The sequence below is a fragment of the Vicugna pacos genome, chromosome 4 (assembly GCF_048564905.1).
Source record: "Vicugna pacos chromosome 4, VicPac4, whole genome shotgun sequence".
NCBI lineage: Eukaryota > Metazoa > Chordata > Mammalia > Artiodactyla > Camelidae > Vicugna > Vicugna pacos.
This window is the reverse complement of record NC_132990.1, coordinates 4,472,289-4,490,301: the sequence shown is the minus strand read 5'-3', so window position 1 is coordinate 4,490,301 and position 18,013 is coordinate 4,472,289. Positions and strand designations below refer to the sequence as shown.

At 47.6% G+C, this 18,013-nt stretch overlaps 1 protein-coding gene across 4 annotated transcripts in view; it reads right to left on the bottom strand.

Moving 5' to 3' along the window:
* PTCH1 (patched 1) overlaps positions 1 to 18,013 on the bottom strand; it is a 69,042-nt gene that overhangs the window by 26,955 nt on the left and 24,074 nt on the right. For 3 of the 4 annotated variants that reach the window (XM_072959166.1, XM_072959164.1, XM_072959167.1), the window contains exons 3-12: positions 13,033 to 13,222; positions 9,842 to 9,911; positions 9,648 to 9,739; positions 8,082 to 8,280; positions 7,657 to 7,778; positions 6,690 to 6,837; positions 5,768 to 5,899; positions 5,203 to 5,358; positions 4,415 to 4,513; positions 3,682 to 3,807 (exon numbers count right to left, since the gene is read on the bottom strand). In XM_072959166.1, coding sequence (XP_072815267.1) covers positions 3,682 to 3,807; positions 4,415 to 4,513; positions 5,203 to 5,358; positions 5,768 to 5,899; positions 6,690 to 6,837; positions 7,657 to 7,778; positions 8,082 to 8,280; positions 9,648 to 9,739; positions 9,842 to 9,911; positions 13,033 to 13,222 — 1,334 coding nt within the window. The remainder of the gene's footprint in view (positions 1 to 3,681; positions 3,808 to 4,414; positions 4,514 to 5,202; positions 5,359 to 5,767; positions 5,900 to 6,689; positions 6,838 to 7,656; positions 7,779 to 8,081; positions 8,281 to 9,647; positions 9,740 to 9,841; positions 9,912 to 13,032; positions 13,223 to 18,013) is intronic. The other variant, XM_072959165.1, reaches the window with a different exon arrangement.

The following is an 18,013-nucleotide window of genomic DNA, read 5'->3' as shown; positions in this document are numbered from 1 at the left end:
GTTAAATCACACACGATTCACTTGAGTCCTACAGCATCCGGGAGGCAGACGCTAGTGCGCTACTGAGGCTGTTACCTAATAAAGACCCCGCGGTGCAGAGGAAGGTCACCCAGTAAATCAGATCCAACGAGTCCCCAGCCCCACAGGGACTTGGGCCTTCCTGTCAGATCTGGCCACCTCCTGAGGGGACAGACCTGGGGCACTGGGGCAGGGCTAGGACTTCTGACCAACTAGACCACGGGGAAGAACAGGTCTGATCCTCGAGGATTTTTTCCAGGGAAATTAACCTGGGGGTAGAATCCTTTTGTCTTTCCTTTTTATTAACATTCATGTTTGGAATTCAGGAATGCCACGGAGACAAGAAACGCTAGGTATCCCATTTTAAACAGAAGTTCCTGAGGGCGAGGGCAGAGACTATGAAAAGACAAGCCGTGCAGGTGTGTGCAGGCAGCCCAGGTGTTCTGGCCGGAGCAACACTGACGCTCCCTGAAGTGGCAGCTGAAGGTATCTGAGACCAGCCTCGTCCATCAGACACGGGCGATGGGCCTCCTGCTCGGTCTCTCTGCGATGGAAACGGAGCAATGAAAGGAGAAACCCAAAGAAGCTTCCCATCAAAACTGTCCAGTGATTTACTGGATACACAGGGAGAATATTTTCTGATGACATAGTGGAACTTCAGCCTCCCCTAAAATGCACCGAAACGGTAAGAACAAACTGAGGATTTCTCGGTAAGGGAGAAATGTCACTGCTAGAGGAAAGAAGAGTTTAAGAAATTGTAAGTAAATCTGAAAAGATGGTGGGGATGATCTGGCACCATCAATCAACCCTAAATGCGGCGCTTAGAGGAATGCCCCATTCTCCAGCAAAGCACCTATGGGTGGCCCCATGGAGACACCGCAGGGCAGAGGGGAGCCGGCCCCGGCCAGAGGGGCCCTCATCTAAACCCTCTCACCATCTGGAACAATAAAGCATTCTGTTCGGGAGTTTCCATTGACGAACAAGTACCATTCAGTTACCAGCAAAGCCTCAGTGTGGGGCACTGGTTCTCCGAGAATCACAGACAGTGCCACTGCTTTCTGGTATAGAGTGTCATTTGGACAGGTGGATGAAGATCGACAAGGAGGTCTAAGACAGTTTCTTTGGGGAAAAAAATCTGTAATTATTTTGGTACGGTTACAAAATTGGAAAAGCTCCCCAGGGGAAAATTGTAAAGTCACGTGGGTTTATTACTGGACAGAACCACACTGGACATGTCCATTTTTATGCTTAATCTGTAACATCCTGGAAAATGCAAACACAAATGACTACTTGAAGCACCACTTAACACAGCTCACCAAAGGGAAGAGAAGCTACGAAACGGTCAATTTTGAATGTCAATACATTTAAAAGGGAGCCAAGTGTCAAAGTTCTGATGGCTGCTGCAAAAATCATGGCATGCCCTTCAAAAAAAAAAAACAAAACAACTTCCTTTCATTTTTTGGTTTTGTTTATTTGAGTTGAGCCAGTGTCATGGGAAGCCATTCTTTCATAAATGAGGACTCCTAGAAGCTGTTGACGCAATGTTCTAAAGTGATAACTCTAGTGCTTTAGGATAGAACTGCAAAACCAGTAATATTCATTTCATCTCAGTCAGGTGCTTACCTTGGGGGAATTTAGCGTCCTGGATTTTCTAAAAGGTGTAAGGAAAACTCATGGAGCTTTTCAGACCACCACACCATGGGATATCATTAAAGGGGGGTATGCCTGATGCCTCGCCAGTGTACTGAGAGGGGAGGGGAGAAAATGAGAGAGGGGGGCAAGAAGAAAAGAAGGGGCATGAGGCAGAGCAGGTAAAGAACAGCGAGGGGAAAGGCAGGCAGAGAAGGAGACAGGCGGGAGGGAGGGTCCCGCTGTTAAAAGGCAACATCCCGACACCGGACTCTGCCGTGCGTGAGGCAAGAGCGGGTACCCAAGGGTGCCGCGCACACGCCAGCCTGTGCAGAAGGCGCTGTTAAGACGGTAGCTGTGGCCACAAACTAGTGAGCATCTTTATCTTCCACATTACTGAGCCGTTACGATACATTTTCATTTTCTTTGAACTTCGGCCCCACTTTCAGATTTAAAATTATTTATTTATTCCCTCGCTATTTCTATTATATACATATTTGCAATAAAATGGAAATAACCTTCTCTTAGTATTTTTCTTTTCGGAGGGGGGAACTGGTGGCAGTAGTGATGGGTACAAAAGCTAAACAGCAAACAAGTCTGGTGTCCCAAACACAGCAGGATCAGTAGTTACTCAGGGTTTTATCGGTAATTAGTGAAACGAGATTCCTCTATGAAGGCTGAAAAGGAGCTGAACATATATTGACAAAAATATAAATAGAAACCTAATCTATGATTAGTCAGTTTCTCTTCCTGGTCACAATCCTTAGCACGTTTTGGTGATCAAAGGGAGTAAAGCATATGAAAAAGCTGAAGGTAGTAACTGTTTAAAAAATGGTTTCCTTTAAAAAGGAATTGGCCATCTCCTGAATTACCATGACACCGTCAGAGGGGAAGGAAGAAAAGGGGAAGCCTTCCTCTTTCTTGGAAAACAACTGAAGCTTCAAAATTTGAATTAATTCACAAAACCTCAATAATAATATCCTTGAGATATAAAACCCTAAAGCATTGCAGGCTCAGGAAGACCACGCCTTTAACTGGCCAAGCAGCCTTCTCCATCTGCGGCGACGACCAATGTCAGGATTCCTGTGAGTTTCAGGCATCGGGACAGCAATGCCAGGACTTCACACCAAGCGCAGAACGGACCCCAGCTGCATCCCTAGTCTAGGGAGCTCGCCATGACTATGTTCACATAAGCCGGCTCTTTGTTTGGAAAAATGTCTCCGCGGCCTCTAGGTGTGAAAGGGCCTGGGTTGCAAGGAGAGAGCAGAGCAATGAGGAACCACATTGCTCTGCGTAAGAAACAGAGAGGAATTCTTGAGTTTTCCTGGGCAGCTTCAGAGTGGAGTAGGGAACCAAAAGGAAGAGAGGAGGCGACAGGAGAGACGAACCAAGGAAGGAGAGGTGACAAGCCAGGGCGGCCAAGGGACCACTGTGGGCAGAGTCTGGCCAACAGCTTCTCACACAGCGGTACCCAACGCTCAGTGTAAGTTATCACCCAGCTGGGGCTACACTGCAACTGCATCCTGCTGTCAGAGAAGCCTGCTCTCTCTCCACAACGGCCTTGTGCAGGGGCTGCTTTAGGGGAGTCGAGAGAGGGCAGCCAGCAGGGGAGGGGAGGAGACACAGGAACAGACTGGGGTTTGGAAGCAGGATGGCCAAGCGCTGGCCGCACCACGGACCAACCCAAAGGCCTCGTGATTACCCGGGGCCGGCGCTGACTCGCATCCCACATGGAATGGCCCTTGTACCACCTCAGTTTAACTATAAAGGAGAGCGCCATGCCCACAGGCACGGGGCCATGAGGACACCCAGGCCACAGGCTTCCGGGCCAGAGGGCTTGAAAGGAAACAAAGAGCCCTAGAAATTTTTCAGAGGAAGTATCAGGGTTATTGCTTAAAGCAGCCCCATCCAGAAGAGAGAGTCCCAGATGCGGGCGGGCGGTGGGCCCCTACGCACAGCAGAGGGGGGGAAGCAGACCCGGGGGGCCCGCTGTCAGCGCAGGGCTCGCAGGTCCCCTCCGACTCAGTCACCCACCTGGAGGGAGAAGGCCCGCAGGGCGGGGATCGGGATCAGCGCGGCCATAAAGAAGGCTGTGACGTTGCTGATGGATGTGAGCGCCACGCTGGCCCCCGTGCGCTTGAGACACTCTCCGGTCCTGTCCTGAGGACGAGAAACCACAGTGCTGAGAGCTACAGAGCACGGAGCGCGGGGACAGTTCACAGACACGGCGGTGCGCAGTGCTGACGTCGGGGGACAAGCAAGGACTGCCTCTGGCTTTCCCACCAGCACCAACGTGGAAAACTTTCTCAGTGCTATCTACACAGTCCCGTGTGGTTCACGGCTATTAGTATCCAAAGCACAAAGCTGCAAGGTAACGATTTAAGTAAAAAAAATTTTTTTAATTTTCTTTTAATTGGAGGCACTAGGGATTGAACCTAGGACCTCGTGCATGCTAAGCACGTGCTCTACCACTGAGCTCTACCCACAGCCCATAAGTAAAGGTTTAATATGATTAAAAAGGGGCAATGGGAAATGAAGGCAAAGTGTTTAAAAAAAAACAAAACCCAAAGAAACAAATATGAACTTTGGAGAAAGTGTCCTGAGATGCTTCTAACTTACTTTACTTGTTCAGAGCTAGTAACCTGTCATCTAACTTGGGACTGAAATATATACTTGGGCCAGACTGAGGAAAATGGAAGGCCAAACACTCAGGAGCAAAAGGGGCTTCTGCTGTCCCCAAAGCTTCCCTCTTCTGTCTTTCTATTACCTCAAAAGGGATTCTTTTATTCTGTCCTGTTTCACTGAATGCGTGTGCCAGAAGGAAAACATCGTCCACACCAACGCCAAGAGCAAGAAATGGCAAAACCTGCAGTGAAAACAGGGGACAGTGAGCGGTGACGTTAGACACACGAGGGCCAACTCTGATAATTCTAAAGCTATTTACAACATTGCCGCCAGCACCCCCGGTAGCCACCCGAAGGACAGCTTACATGAACTCATGAGAAGAGCTTAGTTTTATCTGACAGTTAAATCCCCAGAGCCTAGCAGTTTTAGCTCACAGTAGATCTAGTACGTTGCTATTTCTAAGCTCCATGCGCAATAATTTTTTTTAAGTTAATACATATAAGGAATCTTAACTCATCTACAAGCAGTGGTTCTCAGCGTGATTCTTAGAGCAGCATTGCTGGGAGCTGGCTAGAAATGCAGATTCTCCACCCCGACCCCAGATGGACTGCTGCAGAAGGTCTGGGGGTGGGGCCCAGCAATTAAAAAGTTTGCAGAAGCCCTCCAAGTGATGCTCAGGGTTGAGAACCACCGCTCTCCTAAATCGTCTAAACGCCACTGATAAATGGAGCATCTCTGCCTAGTCAACAGGCCCATTCAGACCTGCCCACCGTCCAGCGGTCCATTTAGAGACAGCACTCCCCTGAGGAATGTGGCATCCTAGCGGAAAGGACTAGAAGACCCTTTGGGAGACACACAGGAGGCTGGCTGGGCCGAGCCTCGGAGAGGGGTGTTTGTCAACGAACAGGGGACGGGTGGCTCCTTTAGTACCTGAGTTGTTGCAGCGTTAAAGGAAATCCCGATCAACGAGCACAGGCCCAATCCTGCAGCCACTGACAGTGCAACCAACAGGACGCCCGCCAGCCCCACGGCGCCCTGGGACCTGGAGCAGTCCCAGCGCAGCATGGTTAAACAGGCATAGGCAAGCTGCAAGCAGAACAGTGGGGGGGGGGGGGGGCGGGGGGTGACGGGGAATTGGGGGGGGGAGGGGGAGGGAGACACAAAACAAAAGCCAAACATTAGAATGTGTAAGGATTCTAATGTTTTCCCCCACCCACCACCCCAGATCAAAGGGTAGAACTTATTAAATCCAACAACAACAAAAATTTACGCTACAGGACACCACACGAGATGATGCGAGTCAAAGGTGGGCGAACTGCATATGGGAATCAATGCTTCCACACGACCACTTTTTAAACCGTTATGAAGCCGAGCTCTCTCTGTCTTGGATGCACGTGTGTGTTAAGAGCAGTTAAAAAGCAGGAGCGGTCACGGAAAGGCAAAAACCAAAAAAAACGGAACGAAACTCCCCGAGGAGAACCGAACGGACTGTTACCATCAGCAAGTAGCCGCTGGCCACGCGGATGACGCTGACGTCGGAGAAGGACTTGAGGATGTCGTCCAGGGTCGTCGTGGTAAAGGAAAGCACCTTCTGAGTGGAGTTCTGAGCGACGCTCTGGTGGACCACCTGCGGTCACAGCGCACGGACAGATCCCAGGTGGGATTAAAGCTACAAGGAGCTTCGCTATCCCAGCCCGGGGTGACGTGTCCCCTCCGCCCACCCCCACTTTTCTCGCCTACACGACTCAGGTCTGAACTTGGACCAACACTGAACCATCCTGGGCCTGGGACAATGACGTCTACTGCTAACCAAGCGAGACTGCGGTGCTGCGCTGGCCTGGGGTAACTGAAGTTTGCTCCAAAGACGGCTAGTCCCGTCTCCGAAACTCCACGACTGGTTTGCAGGCCATCAGTTCCCCCCCCAGTCCCAAACAACCCATGCTTACGGCACGCCTCCCCCCTTCATTTGCTGGCCACTTTTAAAAGGTCACAGGCAGCTCAGCAGAGGTCACTGCTTGGGAAACGAAGGCCAGCTTCTGTCACATGACCTAACCGAGGGGACTGCAGCTGTGAGCAGACTCTAGGCCTTGCTAATGTTTTCCAGACACCTTTTCTTGCTAACCAAGTGGGTTTTTTTTTCCCCCAAACACTATTCTGCCTTAGTGCTGGAGTTCACAACTGGTGACTCAAAACGTTTTAGGCCATCCCGATTAGAATTAGCATCACCCAGATACTATGATTTTCAGTATCAAGAAGAGGAGAAAGTTTTCATGCCACCAAGTTCCCAGAATTACGATCCATTCTAAAATAAGTTCTAATGATAAGAAAAAGTTTTAATTAAAACGTGAAAATGACGCATTTAGTGACTAAGGGGTTTGGACCCACATTCAGAGGGCATCAAGACACTGGCCATTTACCTCCACGTACGTCCTCTGCCAGGCCTCCAGGATGGCTGCAGCCTTGTCCTCGTTCCAGGTGATGTGCGAGACATACTCATACCCCTTGAAGTGTTCGTACATTTGCTTGGGAGTCATTAACTGAAACATGGTCTGCAAGGCGTGGGCACTGTGATGGGGCGGAAAAGGCACCCCATTCAGCATCCCCAGGAAGCAGCTCTCACTGCGCGACACCCCCACCGAGCGCCCCGGCTCACCCGCAGCCATTCTGCCCTCTGCGCGCACAGGTTTCCATGAAAGTGAGACCTGGGTGGCTATTTTATTTAATAGATTGATGTACCATATTAAAGGTGTAACCTTACAAACCTTTTACAGATAGACCCCCAAATTAAATTAATAGGCAATTTCCTTTCTCAGTTTCCATTCAACAAAACAGGAAGGGGAGAGAAGTAGATAGCTTGACCAGATACGCCGGGCTCAGCACCGCATGCCGGCTGGTGCAGAAATCCCAGACGACGGCCCTCCCGAGGGAGCAACCGCAGACGGAGCGCCCGACACTTGACAGAGCGGAGAGCGCAGTCCGCAAGCGCACAGAGGAGAAGCCTTGTTTAGCCATCAGTCATTGGTCCTTTTCCTTTCAGAGGCTGTGGCAGAGTTCGGCTCATGATCATTTAACTCCACGGGGTATGCCCAATGCCTCTTGCCTACTTCATACCTGCCCCGATTTTCTGCACCGTGGGCAGATCTTCTAACACCCCAGGGTCCCTATCTACAGTCTTGATGAAAATGACTCATCTGCTCTTGAAAAATTCCCCACAAGGTGCTTTTCTGGGGGCCGGTCTGGTCCACTAACATTTCCTAATATTCTGCGACACCAGAGAGCTAGCGAGGAGGACAGTAAAGTATCGACACAAACGCACTTGCAGGTGGATTCTGAGGAAAGCACGGGAACTAGCTGGCTCGCCTCTCCCCCCGCGCGCCGCATTACCTGACGAGCTTCCCCGTGCTGTTCTTCACCGTGCCACCCACAATCAGCTCCTCCTGCCAGTGCATGTACTTTCTGGATAAGCCATGACATCCACCATTCAAAACAAGGGCCATATCAAGAGGCTGAAATAAAAAGACAGCCACATAATTACAGGAATTAGTAGGCAGGTCACATGCCTTGTTAAAATCCAGTGCATTAAGGGCTTGTTTGTTTCAGGGAGAACATTAATAACAAGGCTAATGAGAGGCGTGCGGCAAATCTTACAGCAAAATTTCGCTCTACGAACGCACTTGGTTGCATAGATAAAAAGCGTCATTGAGAACGAAATCTTAAATATGAAAATAACAGAGCTACAAATGGGGGAGAGGGGAGACATCCAGTTCTTCCCGCTGCCCCTCCTGAGGGGAACCAAGGGCCGTGCTTACTTTGGTGGCGTTTTTGTTCGGGGCTGTGGCAGGGCAGTCTGGGTCAGCCGGGTTGAGGCAGGGCCGGTCCATGTAACCATGACCAACTTCAGCCTTATTCAGCATTTCCTCCCAGCTGTCCACTTGATAGTTTATTTTCTTTAACTCTTCCAGGAATTCCAAAGGGTCAAAGTTTGTCCACTGCAAAGGAGGCTTACCTCTGTGAAAGGAATTAGGAGGCGAGACAATGAAAAAAAGAGGCTCCCAAGCCCTCAGTCTAATAACAAGACTGCACCTCCTGCATCTGGATTGCGTGAGGCTCTCTGGTCATAGCTCTAATTCTGGGATCCTGGCACAAAACAACAAGTGCTCCTTCCCAGGGTCCCTATATGCAAACCTAAGTCAGCAAAGTAATCCATGACTTAGAAATTAACAAAGGCACTGAAGAATCTTCACTTGCTGATGGAATGTGTTCAATAGCTAAAAACAAAATTAGCCAATGGGTGCTTCCAAGCAGAAGACTGAGACCCCAAATTAAGTTGGGGGGGGAGAGGAAATCACAATGTCAAATTAGCACTTGCCAGCCTAATAAATGTTTTGTAAATGTCATCAATCAAAATATTTGATCTCCATTACCTTTAATAATCCCATACTTATGAGCTCTCTCTGACAGCCTGGCAGTCAACCCCGCAGGCCCCCTGCTGCCTCTGCCATCACCGCCGTCAAGGCCACTTCCCCCCACACTCACTTTTGAATTTGTGCTGTTGACAGACCAGAAAGGCTTTTGGCTGCCTGTTATGTGGTTCAAACCACACTGTAGCTGCTTAACCAGGCTGAAGTCATTATTCAGAATCTCCCAACCAGAAAACACAAAACCCCTTATTTCCCATCTAAAACTGTACACTGAAGGTCAGGGTATGGCCACCACAAATTGCTTTTGCAGATATGTGCAAGCTAGGACACAAACAATAACCAAGCACTAACTCTTGCATAATTAACTGAAAACGTCTACACTGATTAACAATTATTCCTTAAATGGTGCGGTGTATATAATATTCAGCTGCTAAACAGTGAAGCATCCCCTACCATGGCCTTCAAAGAGAGCGGATTTCCCCTTTAAATGTCATTAATGTGATCCAAAGAAAGGTTTAGCATTTTACTTAACAGGAAGATCTTAAACTCAAAATCTTAGTTTTGACATGTACCCACTAATAAATTCTCTCCAAAAAAAAAAAAAAAAAAAAAAGCTACGCCTACCTAAGTGCTTGGTCTACAAAACTGCAAACAGTTTTAAAGAGTTAAAAATCACACATACTCTGAAATAATTTGCATTTTATTTGCATATAAATAGGCTGGTAAAAGTGAATGAAATCTAATGATGCCTACAGAACTTTTTTTTGAAAAGAGGAAAAACAGCCTGCTGCAGTGCCCTCTCCCCCAACTATTCACTCAAAAAATGCACATGGAATTTCAATGTTTTTATTTCTTGTTCAAAAACTAAAGCAGAATAAACAATGATAAAGTAACATCAGAACCATCCTAGAGTTTAGAAAGCACAGACATCAGAAAACAAGATCACACACTTACAGTAGGTACGCTGTCCCAGATTGTAACTTCGCCCCTTCCCAGAAGCAGTCCAAAGGTGTAATAATTAAACAAGGGTAAAGATATTCTATTATCTGTCAAAGTTGAAAAGGACAGGCTGTGCATTAGGCTAACGTATACCACAGAGGTGTCTGAACATTTCTGAAATCTTTTTTGCAAACAGAAAGAAACCATACCTGATCCATGTAACCTGTTTCTGTGATAAGTTCGCCAGATTTATAACACAAATGTTCCAATTTCCACTGCCTGTAGAATAAAGAGCAGAGACAAACATTTCTTATTGTAATAAAGTTGGGAAAGCCGTGCAAAACCAGAACTACAGAACATATAGAAAGAACTGCAATTTTATCACTTTTAAGTACCTGTCAAAACGCGCACAGCTTTGCCAAACAGCCTCAACAAGCTTGCTTTAATGAATAGATAATACTCAACTGCAATTAACATGTGGGGTGTTTATGTAAATGAATGCTACCAAAGTACTTGAAAAGTCTTGTTTTCTTAAGTGTTCTCCCAATAATCTTGTTTACACCATTAATCTGCTTTTCTACATACATTAAAACAACTTCAGGGCAGATCGTTCAGAGCTGAATTGTCACAAATTCAGAATAGGTGGGGGCTAAATCAGTAAAGTTTATAATGTAGTAACATATATTCAGGTGGGAAAAATATCACTTTTTTTTTTTTACTGGCAGAAAATGTCCTTTTTAACAGATAGTGTTCAAAATGAACCTTCCCGCTCTTAACCACAAATGCTGCCAACAACACTGCCAGGTAGATTGCTTTCTCACTCTACAGTCTTCTCTTCTTGTCCTCGAGAAATTGTATTAAATATACTGATCAACAATTACCCTGTTATCTATCATTTATTATTACAAAGTTCTGCTATCTCTAGAAGAGGGCTACACAGAAGCCCATGCCTCTGAATGCATTAGAGGTAAGTCTAACTCGAAAAAAGAGGACATTAGGAAAGTGTGGGGATGGGAAACCCAAGAAAACAAAAATTAAAAATTAAAAAATGTCTAAACTGCTCTATTTCATTAGTCTCTTTCTCACTTTTATTAGTCACCCAAAAGAACGGCCTGGACTTTGCCCGCTTCCCTGTGGCACCTTCCGTCCATCCCTCGGCGCCCGGCTGAAATGCTCCCTTTCTGCTAAGCTGCTTCCATCAGCACTATTGAAAACGCCCCCTTTCTCCGGACCTCTAGAGCACTGCTGGTCTGCTCTCCCTCCCGACCCCGGAGCACCTGCAGGAGGGACCACCTGTGTTTGGTTTTATACACACTTCTCCTATTGGTGTCCCTTCTCTCCCTAACTAGCCCATCAGCTCCTGAGAGGAGGCCCCACTTACCACCCACCCATCCGCGTAGCCTTTTAATTCCCTGCAGCACAACACATACTGTCTAGCAAGGGTAGGTTCTCAGTATGACTTGATCAATTAACTCTTCTTCACACTTGCTTGAGAAGAGCAGGGCTGTGCTTCAGAGAAACCACCGGGCGTGGAGCCAGAAGAGAGTTTGAAACCTGGCTCTACTGTTTAATAACTGGATGAACTTGGACAAATGCCTTAATTAATCTAATTCTCAGTTTTCTCACCTAAAAAAACGAGATGGGTTGAACTCAGGTGTTCTTTCAAGTTCACTCCAATGCATAAAAGTTCTCTGGTCCCATCGCAGTGTTAAGAGTGTGATTTCACTGCACAGATTTTCTCCGTAAGTGTGCAATGACCAGCCAACCCCCTCAAGGGAGGGTCCCATTCTGTTAAGACTGTGTCAGGCATGCGTACAGTGGCCCAGGGACACCCACTTCCAAGTTCTGTACGGGCCTCCACTTGCAAATTTTGCACAACTGCACTGGGTAGCTGCTCCCCATACAGAGCTCTTTACGGACTGGGAGGGGAGCGCTGTGCTGGGAAACGCAGAGCTGGGCCCTCCTGCCATGTGTGCCTCACCAAAGCACATCACCTCTCCTTATGTTTTCCAAAGCCCTTTCAGACATACTTATATCCGATCTTATATCTGATCTTGCTCTGGTCACCTCCTGAGGATTAGAGCACACACATGATCAGAAACTTGGCTTACTGATGAAGAAACGAGAGTATGTCAAAGATAGGTGACTTGTCTCAGGTCATGCGGGGGCCCAAGGGCTTCCATCTCCAGCTGGATGGGTCTTAGAGCCAATCCAGTGAAGACCATGGAGAGCGGAGGTGACATCTGCAGGAACAAGCACTGATTTTTGTTTTATTCTCCTCCTCTCATTCTCCCTGACCACTGAATATGTCTACCCTGCCGCTTCCTCACTTCTATGAAAAAACAATACTCACCGACCACCCAGTTAAGACATGTTTGAAAGTCTAGGTTAACGCCAACCCAATGGTCCCCTGAAAATAGGGTTTAGTGATAGTCACCTCAACAGTTCAGGGAGACGACCCAGTTTAAACTCATCAAACCAGAGTCAGTCAGTCAGCAAACTCTCTGAGTACCTGCTTGATCTAAGTGCTGGGGTTCAAGAATGGACAAGATGTGGTCCCTGCCCTGAGTAACTGTTTTGGACAGTTAGGGAAAAGGGGCTGATGGGTTCACTGCAGGCCTCCTCCTACGCTTTTACTATACCCACAGCAGTGCTAAATTAGCTACGAAGCCAAAGGGTAATGTTTTGTCAAGGTGTGTGAATCCACCCTACTCTGCCTATCTGTCCCCAGGAATTCACCATGTTTTGTTGCTTAGCCCCTTATTCTGTTGTGACACATAACCAACTGTCAACACCTATAGTGAATACAAAGTAACAAGAAGTAAGTTTTCCTTATTTTGAGTGAGTTGACTAAAGGCAATTTAAAATGTAACTGTCCCAAAAGTCTCTTAAGCAATAAAACATCTTCAGAATGGGTGGACAGCCACCCAAATGGCTGCTGGAAGGCTGATACTCATTTGGCTACAGTGCCAAGATAAGTACCAAGAATACATTACAAAGTAATGTAATTCATTTGTTATCAAACTCGAGGACAAATCAACATTTTAAAAAAAGTCATTTCAGGGGGCAGGGGGGGAAAGGACAGACTGGGATTTCAAAATGTAGACTAGATAAACAAGAGCACACTGTATAGCACAGGGAAATATATACAAGATCTTGTGGTAGCTCACAGTGAAAAAAATGTGACAATGACTATATGTATGTTTATGTATAACTGAAAAATTGTGCTCTACACTGGAATTTGACACATTGTAAAATGACTATAACTCAATAAAAAAATGTTAAAAAAAATCACTTCACTAGAAAACGCTTTGAACTAACATGCCAGGTGTATTTCCAGGGCAACCTTATTTACTAAATCAAGAGGGCCTGACCCAGCGGGCTCTTCCCCCCCACTCACCTGTTGTACATGTACACGTGGACCCGGCTGGCCTGGAGCGCCGAGTCCAGGTGCTGCCGGAGCGCTTCTGTGGTCAGGATGTTGGCACCTTCTTCCTTGGGAGTCTGAATCATGAGCTGAGGATTAAACATAGCCTCTTCTCCAATCTTCTGGCGGGTATAATTTAATTCACGACTTACTCGTCCACCAACTGACAAACATGTATAGATTTCATTTAGAACAGCAAGATCCCCACAAATTCACGTTCTGTTATCTCGCTAAAAGGGGCAGGATACTCTATACATAAACTCTGGTCATGCAAACGTTATGGCTGACGTTTGAGGGGTAACGTTCACTTTATTATGATTGGCAATGCAGGCATTTCCAATAATAAACATGTAAAAAATACTCACTAAACCCATTAACAATGGTCTTGCCTGTCACACACGCAAACCTAATGCATACGTGCTTCGTGCACCTTCTAACTAACACACCATGTGTACAAAGGGGGAGGGGGAAGGAAAACTTGAGACACCTTTTCCTTGCAGACCAGACCAAATACCCCGCGCTGCTACAATTTCTTTCACTTGTATAAACAATGTGCCCCTGCAGCACATTTCAAGATAAATGGCTTCAATTTACACTCCTCTCCTAAATAATCTGGCTAAGGTAACAAGGAAATGTTTCTCCTTGTTGGAAAAAGAAACAAGGAAAGGTGGCAAATGTGTATTTAGCACAAAATCTGCCAGGAGAAGACAGATAATGTGATTCGTGTCAGATGTGCACCGGGAAAGCCCACTTGAGAGGAAGGAACTCAGCAGCCGGAGCCGTCCTGGGCAGGCCCTGGGACCCGGCTCTCTCAGGCTCACCTGGGCAGCATCCAGGAAACACAGGTGCCAGGTTCTGAGTCGCCTGGGGGCGGCTGCCTGGAAGCTCCCGGGGTTGACCGTGAACCCCCGCCCCAGCTGCTCCAGCAGGCGAGCTGGAAGCCAGCACAGCGAGGCACAAGAGAAGGAGTTAGTAAACACTGCCTTTCTGTCTTCTTCCTCGGTTGCATCTCAGTGAGGGTTTTAGAACACGCCAAGCACAGGGTGCTGCGCCTGGCTGGGAGGCAGGGCGGGATGAGCTTCACTTCTCAGGGGGCCAGTGTGCGGATGCGGACTGTGGCACGAGGCCCTGGAGAGGGGGCTCTGATCCAACACGGGGAAGGGGAAGGGCTTCGAGGGAAGGTCTGGAGGGGCAGCAAACAGAGGCTCCTCGAGCACCCTCACAACCGCCCCTCACCACCCCCCTCTACACACACACACACACGCGCCAGTTCCTAAGGCACCGTAAGTTGAATGTTTACTGAAAAGCAGGCCTTCAGCTATCTTCCAGAAAGAACCCTCAGTGATCATCTTAGCTTTCCCACGAGGAGAAAGCCTTTTTCTTCAAGTTTAGTATTCAAGGACATAAACATTTGGTTTGAGCAAGTAAATAAGTACTGGGAACAGCGGGTTGTTTAGTTCTCTTGGCATATTTTATAAACAAGGGGGCAGGCTAAAAAGCAAATCATGCCCTCATTAGGAAAACTAGCCCAGAATCACAGACTGGCAGGATCATGGGTGCAAGTTCACGCAGATGGCCAAGGCCACTGTGGAACTCTGTGAGCTGAGGTGGAACGTGTGTGTCCAAGAGAGAAGAGGAAGGGGGAAGGGAGGGGGAGAGAGAAGGAGGGAGAGGGAAGGGAAGAGGGAGGGGAATGATCAGTTGGCTATAAAAAGTATTCAGACGCTGCAGAAAACGGTGACAAATGCCCCAGAGAATTGCTGAGGAACTTGCAATCAATTTAAAGAAAGACCACAGGAACACAGAGGACACAACTTGCAACAGCGGATGAATTTACATTATTATAACGCACAGGCCTGCTCAGGACCCTCCACCAAAGCTGCCTGCAGGCAGGGTCTGGCTCCTTTTGGCAGGAATCACTGCATTATTTCCACCAATCAACTAGTGAACTGAACTATACTCAATGCATATTCTCAAGAGATAGAAAAGCTGTTAGAGGCAAAAAAAAAAAAAGGGGGGGGGCAATTATTAGGCCACAGGTCACTTCTGAAGAGCTTTTCTCTGGCTATGTGACATCAGTGGCCCACACCTATAAATCATTTTGTATTTCCACCTGCTTCCTGCAGCATTGGCACGGCATGTGACTTCTCATTCCAACAAAAGCGTACTTCCTTTTACCTTCACTGCAGCTGAAAACTTCAGGTGAATGAAAACCGTGAGGTCAAAACCAATGCCACCAAAGCGGGACCACAGCCCCAACCCGGCCCCACCCCTCCTGCAGAAGCTGCCTGAAACTGCAACCGCTGAAGTCATGACCCGAGACAAGAGTCCACGCAAACCCAAAAATCAAATGCAAGGCTCGTGCTCCCGAGAACTTATAATTACACTCTTCTAGACCAGTCTCAGAACGAGTCGGGTAATTTATCACACGGGTTTCAGAAAGCACACCATTTTCCTACCAGGTATACAATGTACCTCAGGGATTCCACGTCACCTTTTTAGAATTTTCAAGATGTCTATTTAAATAAATGCATATATCTTAGTAAAGGGGTGTATTTGTCATGTCTCTGGAATTGAAAACCTTTTCACTCTCCCATCTCTTTGCTCTAGTGATAAATATGCGTGTTCGGCTAATGTGGCAACCAATTTCGCCCAAGACGACTATCACCGCAGGCAGATCTCACAGCCAGACTTGAAGTACGCTGAATTCTACAGTTTCCTCAACCAGCTCTACTGTAGCCTACTTTTGAGTACTGTTATATTAGACTTACTTTTCCGTATTACGTGGCCATATTTTACTTAACATTTCACCTTTATATAACCAAATATGAATGCTTTTGCAAAACTATCCAGCAGCTTAAAAAAGGTTTGGTTGATATCCACTTCCCTTGACGATAGTTGGGACAGGGCTCACTAGGCCAGCAAGCACGGGGGCAGTGGGGGGGGGGGAGGTGCCACGAGCCACGCGATGGGGCCCCGCCGTGGACCAGACAGCTCCCACAGCCCCGCCGGCCAGACCTCTCCGGGGCTCCAAGGGCCGCGGAGGAAATCAAGGTGGTGATGATGTTATGGAAGTTACCGGTGGTGGGGGTGGGGGGGTGGGGGGCACTTCAAATGAAGCTGCCCGGGGAGATGTAAAAGGAAGAAATGTTTATGCTAACTTTGAAGAGCTGGGGGAACAGCATTCTGAGCAGAGGAACCAGCAATGCAGAGCCCTCGGTTTGGCGTGCTGCAGGGAGAGAAGGAAAGCAAGCTCGGCTGGAGCGTGGTGAGACCATAATTATGTCATTCCCTCGGCTGCTCTGGTAGACTCAGCTCCTTCTCAGGTGCGCTTGGGCCACAAACTGCACAGTGTTCGCACGGTCTTACCTCAGTATCCACCCAAGGCACACAGGAACGAGCTACCAGAAACACACAGAGCAATTTTATAGACTCACCCGACTTCTGCTACCCTAGCAAAGGCCTATCCTAAGCCACAGCTCAGTGATGGCCCTGAGCTGTTCCTTATCTTGGTGGCTTTCTTACGCGCCAGGGGGACACGGTGCTCTCAGGAAGCCCCACGGAACCCATTTCAAGTGACTGAAGTTACAGGTGTGGTTTGCGACAATGGTTTGCTCCCTTCCCTTGACCATTTTCAAGATCAAAGTCCTTTATTATTTTAAGAACAATCATATTCGTGAAATGCTGCACAGTCATTTTTGGCTACTGAGCAGAATGCCCCATATGATGCAGCATTTGTGATACAAAGGCAGGTATACTGACAGCCACGTGAACAGTCGTGAAGCTGGGTGGGGGTTTATGAACGACCTGCTTCCCTCTCTTGGGGTTTATCTCCATTTCTTGATCTTTCTGCAATGAACATGTATAAAGACTCCCATGTGACAAAAAGAAAAATAGGTAAGCTACTTGGTAATCAAGGCATCTGAACTGAAAGCAGATTCAATGCATCTCTATCATATCCTGAAGTCCTCTCTTATTTTCTTCCTTCTTCCCAACTCAACAACTTTAACAAAAAAATAACAACTAAGCTTTCTGAACAAGGCTCAGGAAAATTGTTACTTAGGATCCTGGGACACAAAACCACCTTTTACATTTGTGTGGTGCCTTCCATTTGCAAAGCCCGTCACACTCATTATTCACCTTTTATAAATGTTTTGCTACTTCCCGATTAAGCTGGGGCAAGTTGGACCGAAGGCAATGCGAAAGAAGGTCCGAAGACCTGGCTTCTGAGTTCCAGCCTTGCCACTCGAGGCACTGAGATGTGGGATACAGCTGAGCCTCAAGTAACCTTCCCTGTAAAGAGGATTAAAAATCCTACTACTAACCTCATGGGACGGTGCGGGAACTGACAATTATGTGAAATTTCCCAAGCCCTTAACCAGGAGCTGGGCAGGTGTCCATTCATTTATTTGTTTATTCCAGGGCATATATCATCACTCTTCCTTTACAGAGCAGGAAACACAGCTGCAGAATTTGGGTGACTTGCCAGTTGATGGAGGCGGAACCAGCCTTTAACCCTGAGTCCAACTGCCTTGCGAGCCTCGGGGGACTCTGAGCATCAGCTGAGAATGAGTCCAGAAGAGCCAAATTCCACATCCCAGACTAGCGTAAGCTCACAGACAGAGCTTTTAGAATGCGCTGAAGTATTACACAGGACAAATAACTGATGGCTTTATTTAAAGGACAACCACCTTGCCTCCCAGATGTTTCACCACCACTGAGGAGACAGGTTTTTTCATAGGACCCCCCGCCCGGGCAGCAGTGGATGGGCCCCATTTTCTTCTGGTCCCCAGAGGTACCTGTCTTGAAGGGGGCAGAGAGGTGAGGGCACACAGAGAACAAGCAGCCCTAAGCCTCTTTACCTGCGAATCCTGCCTTCTTGCTCTCCAGAAATCTGAGGCTTAAACCAATTCTCTGAAAGAGGTGGCGTATGAAGCATCACTTCTGCAAAGAG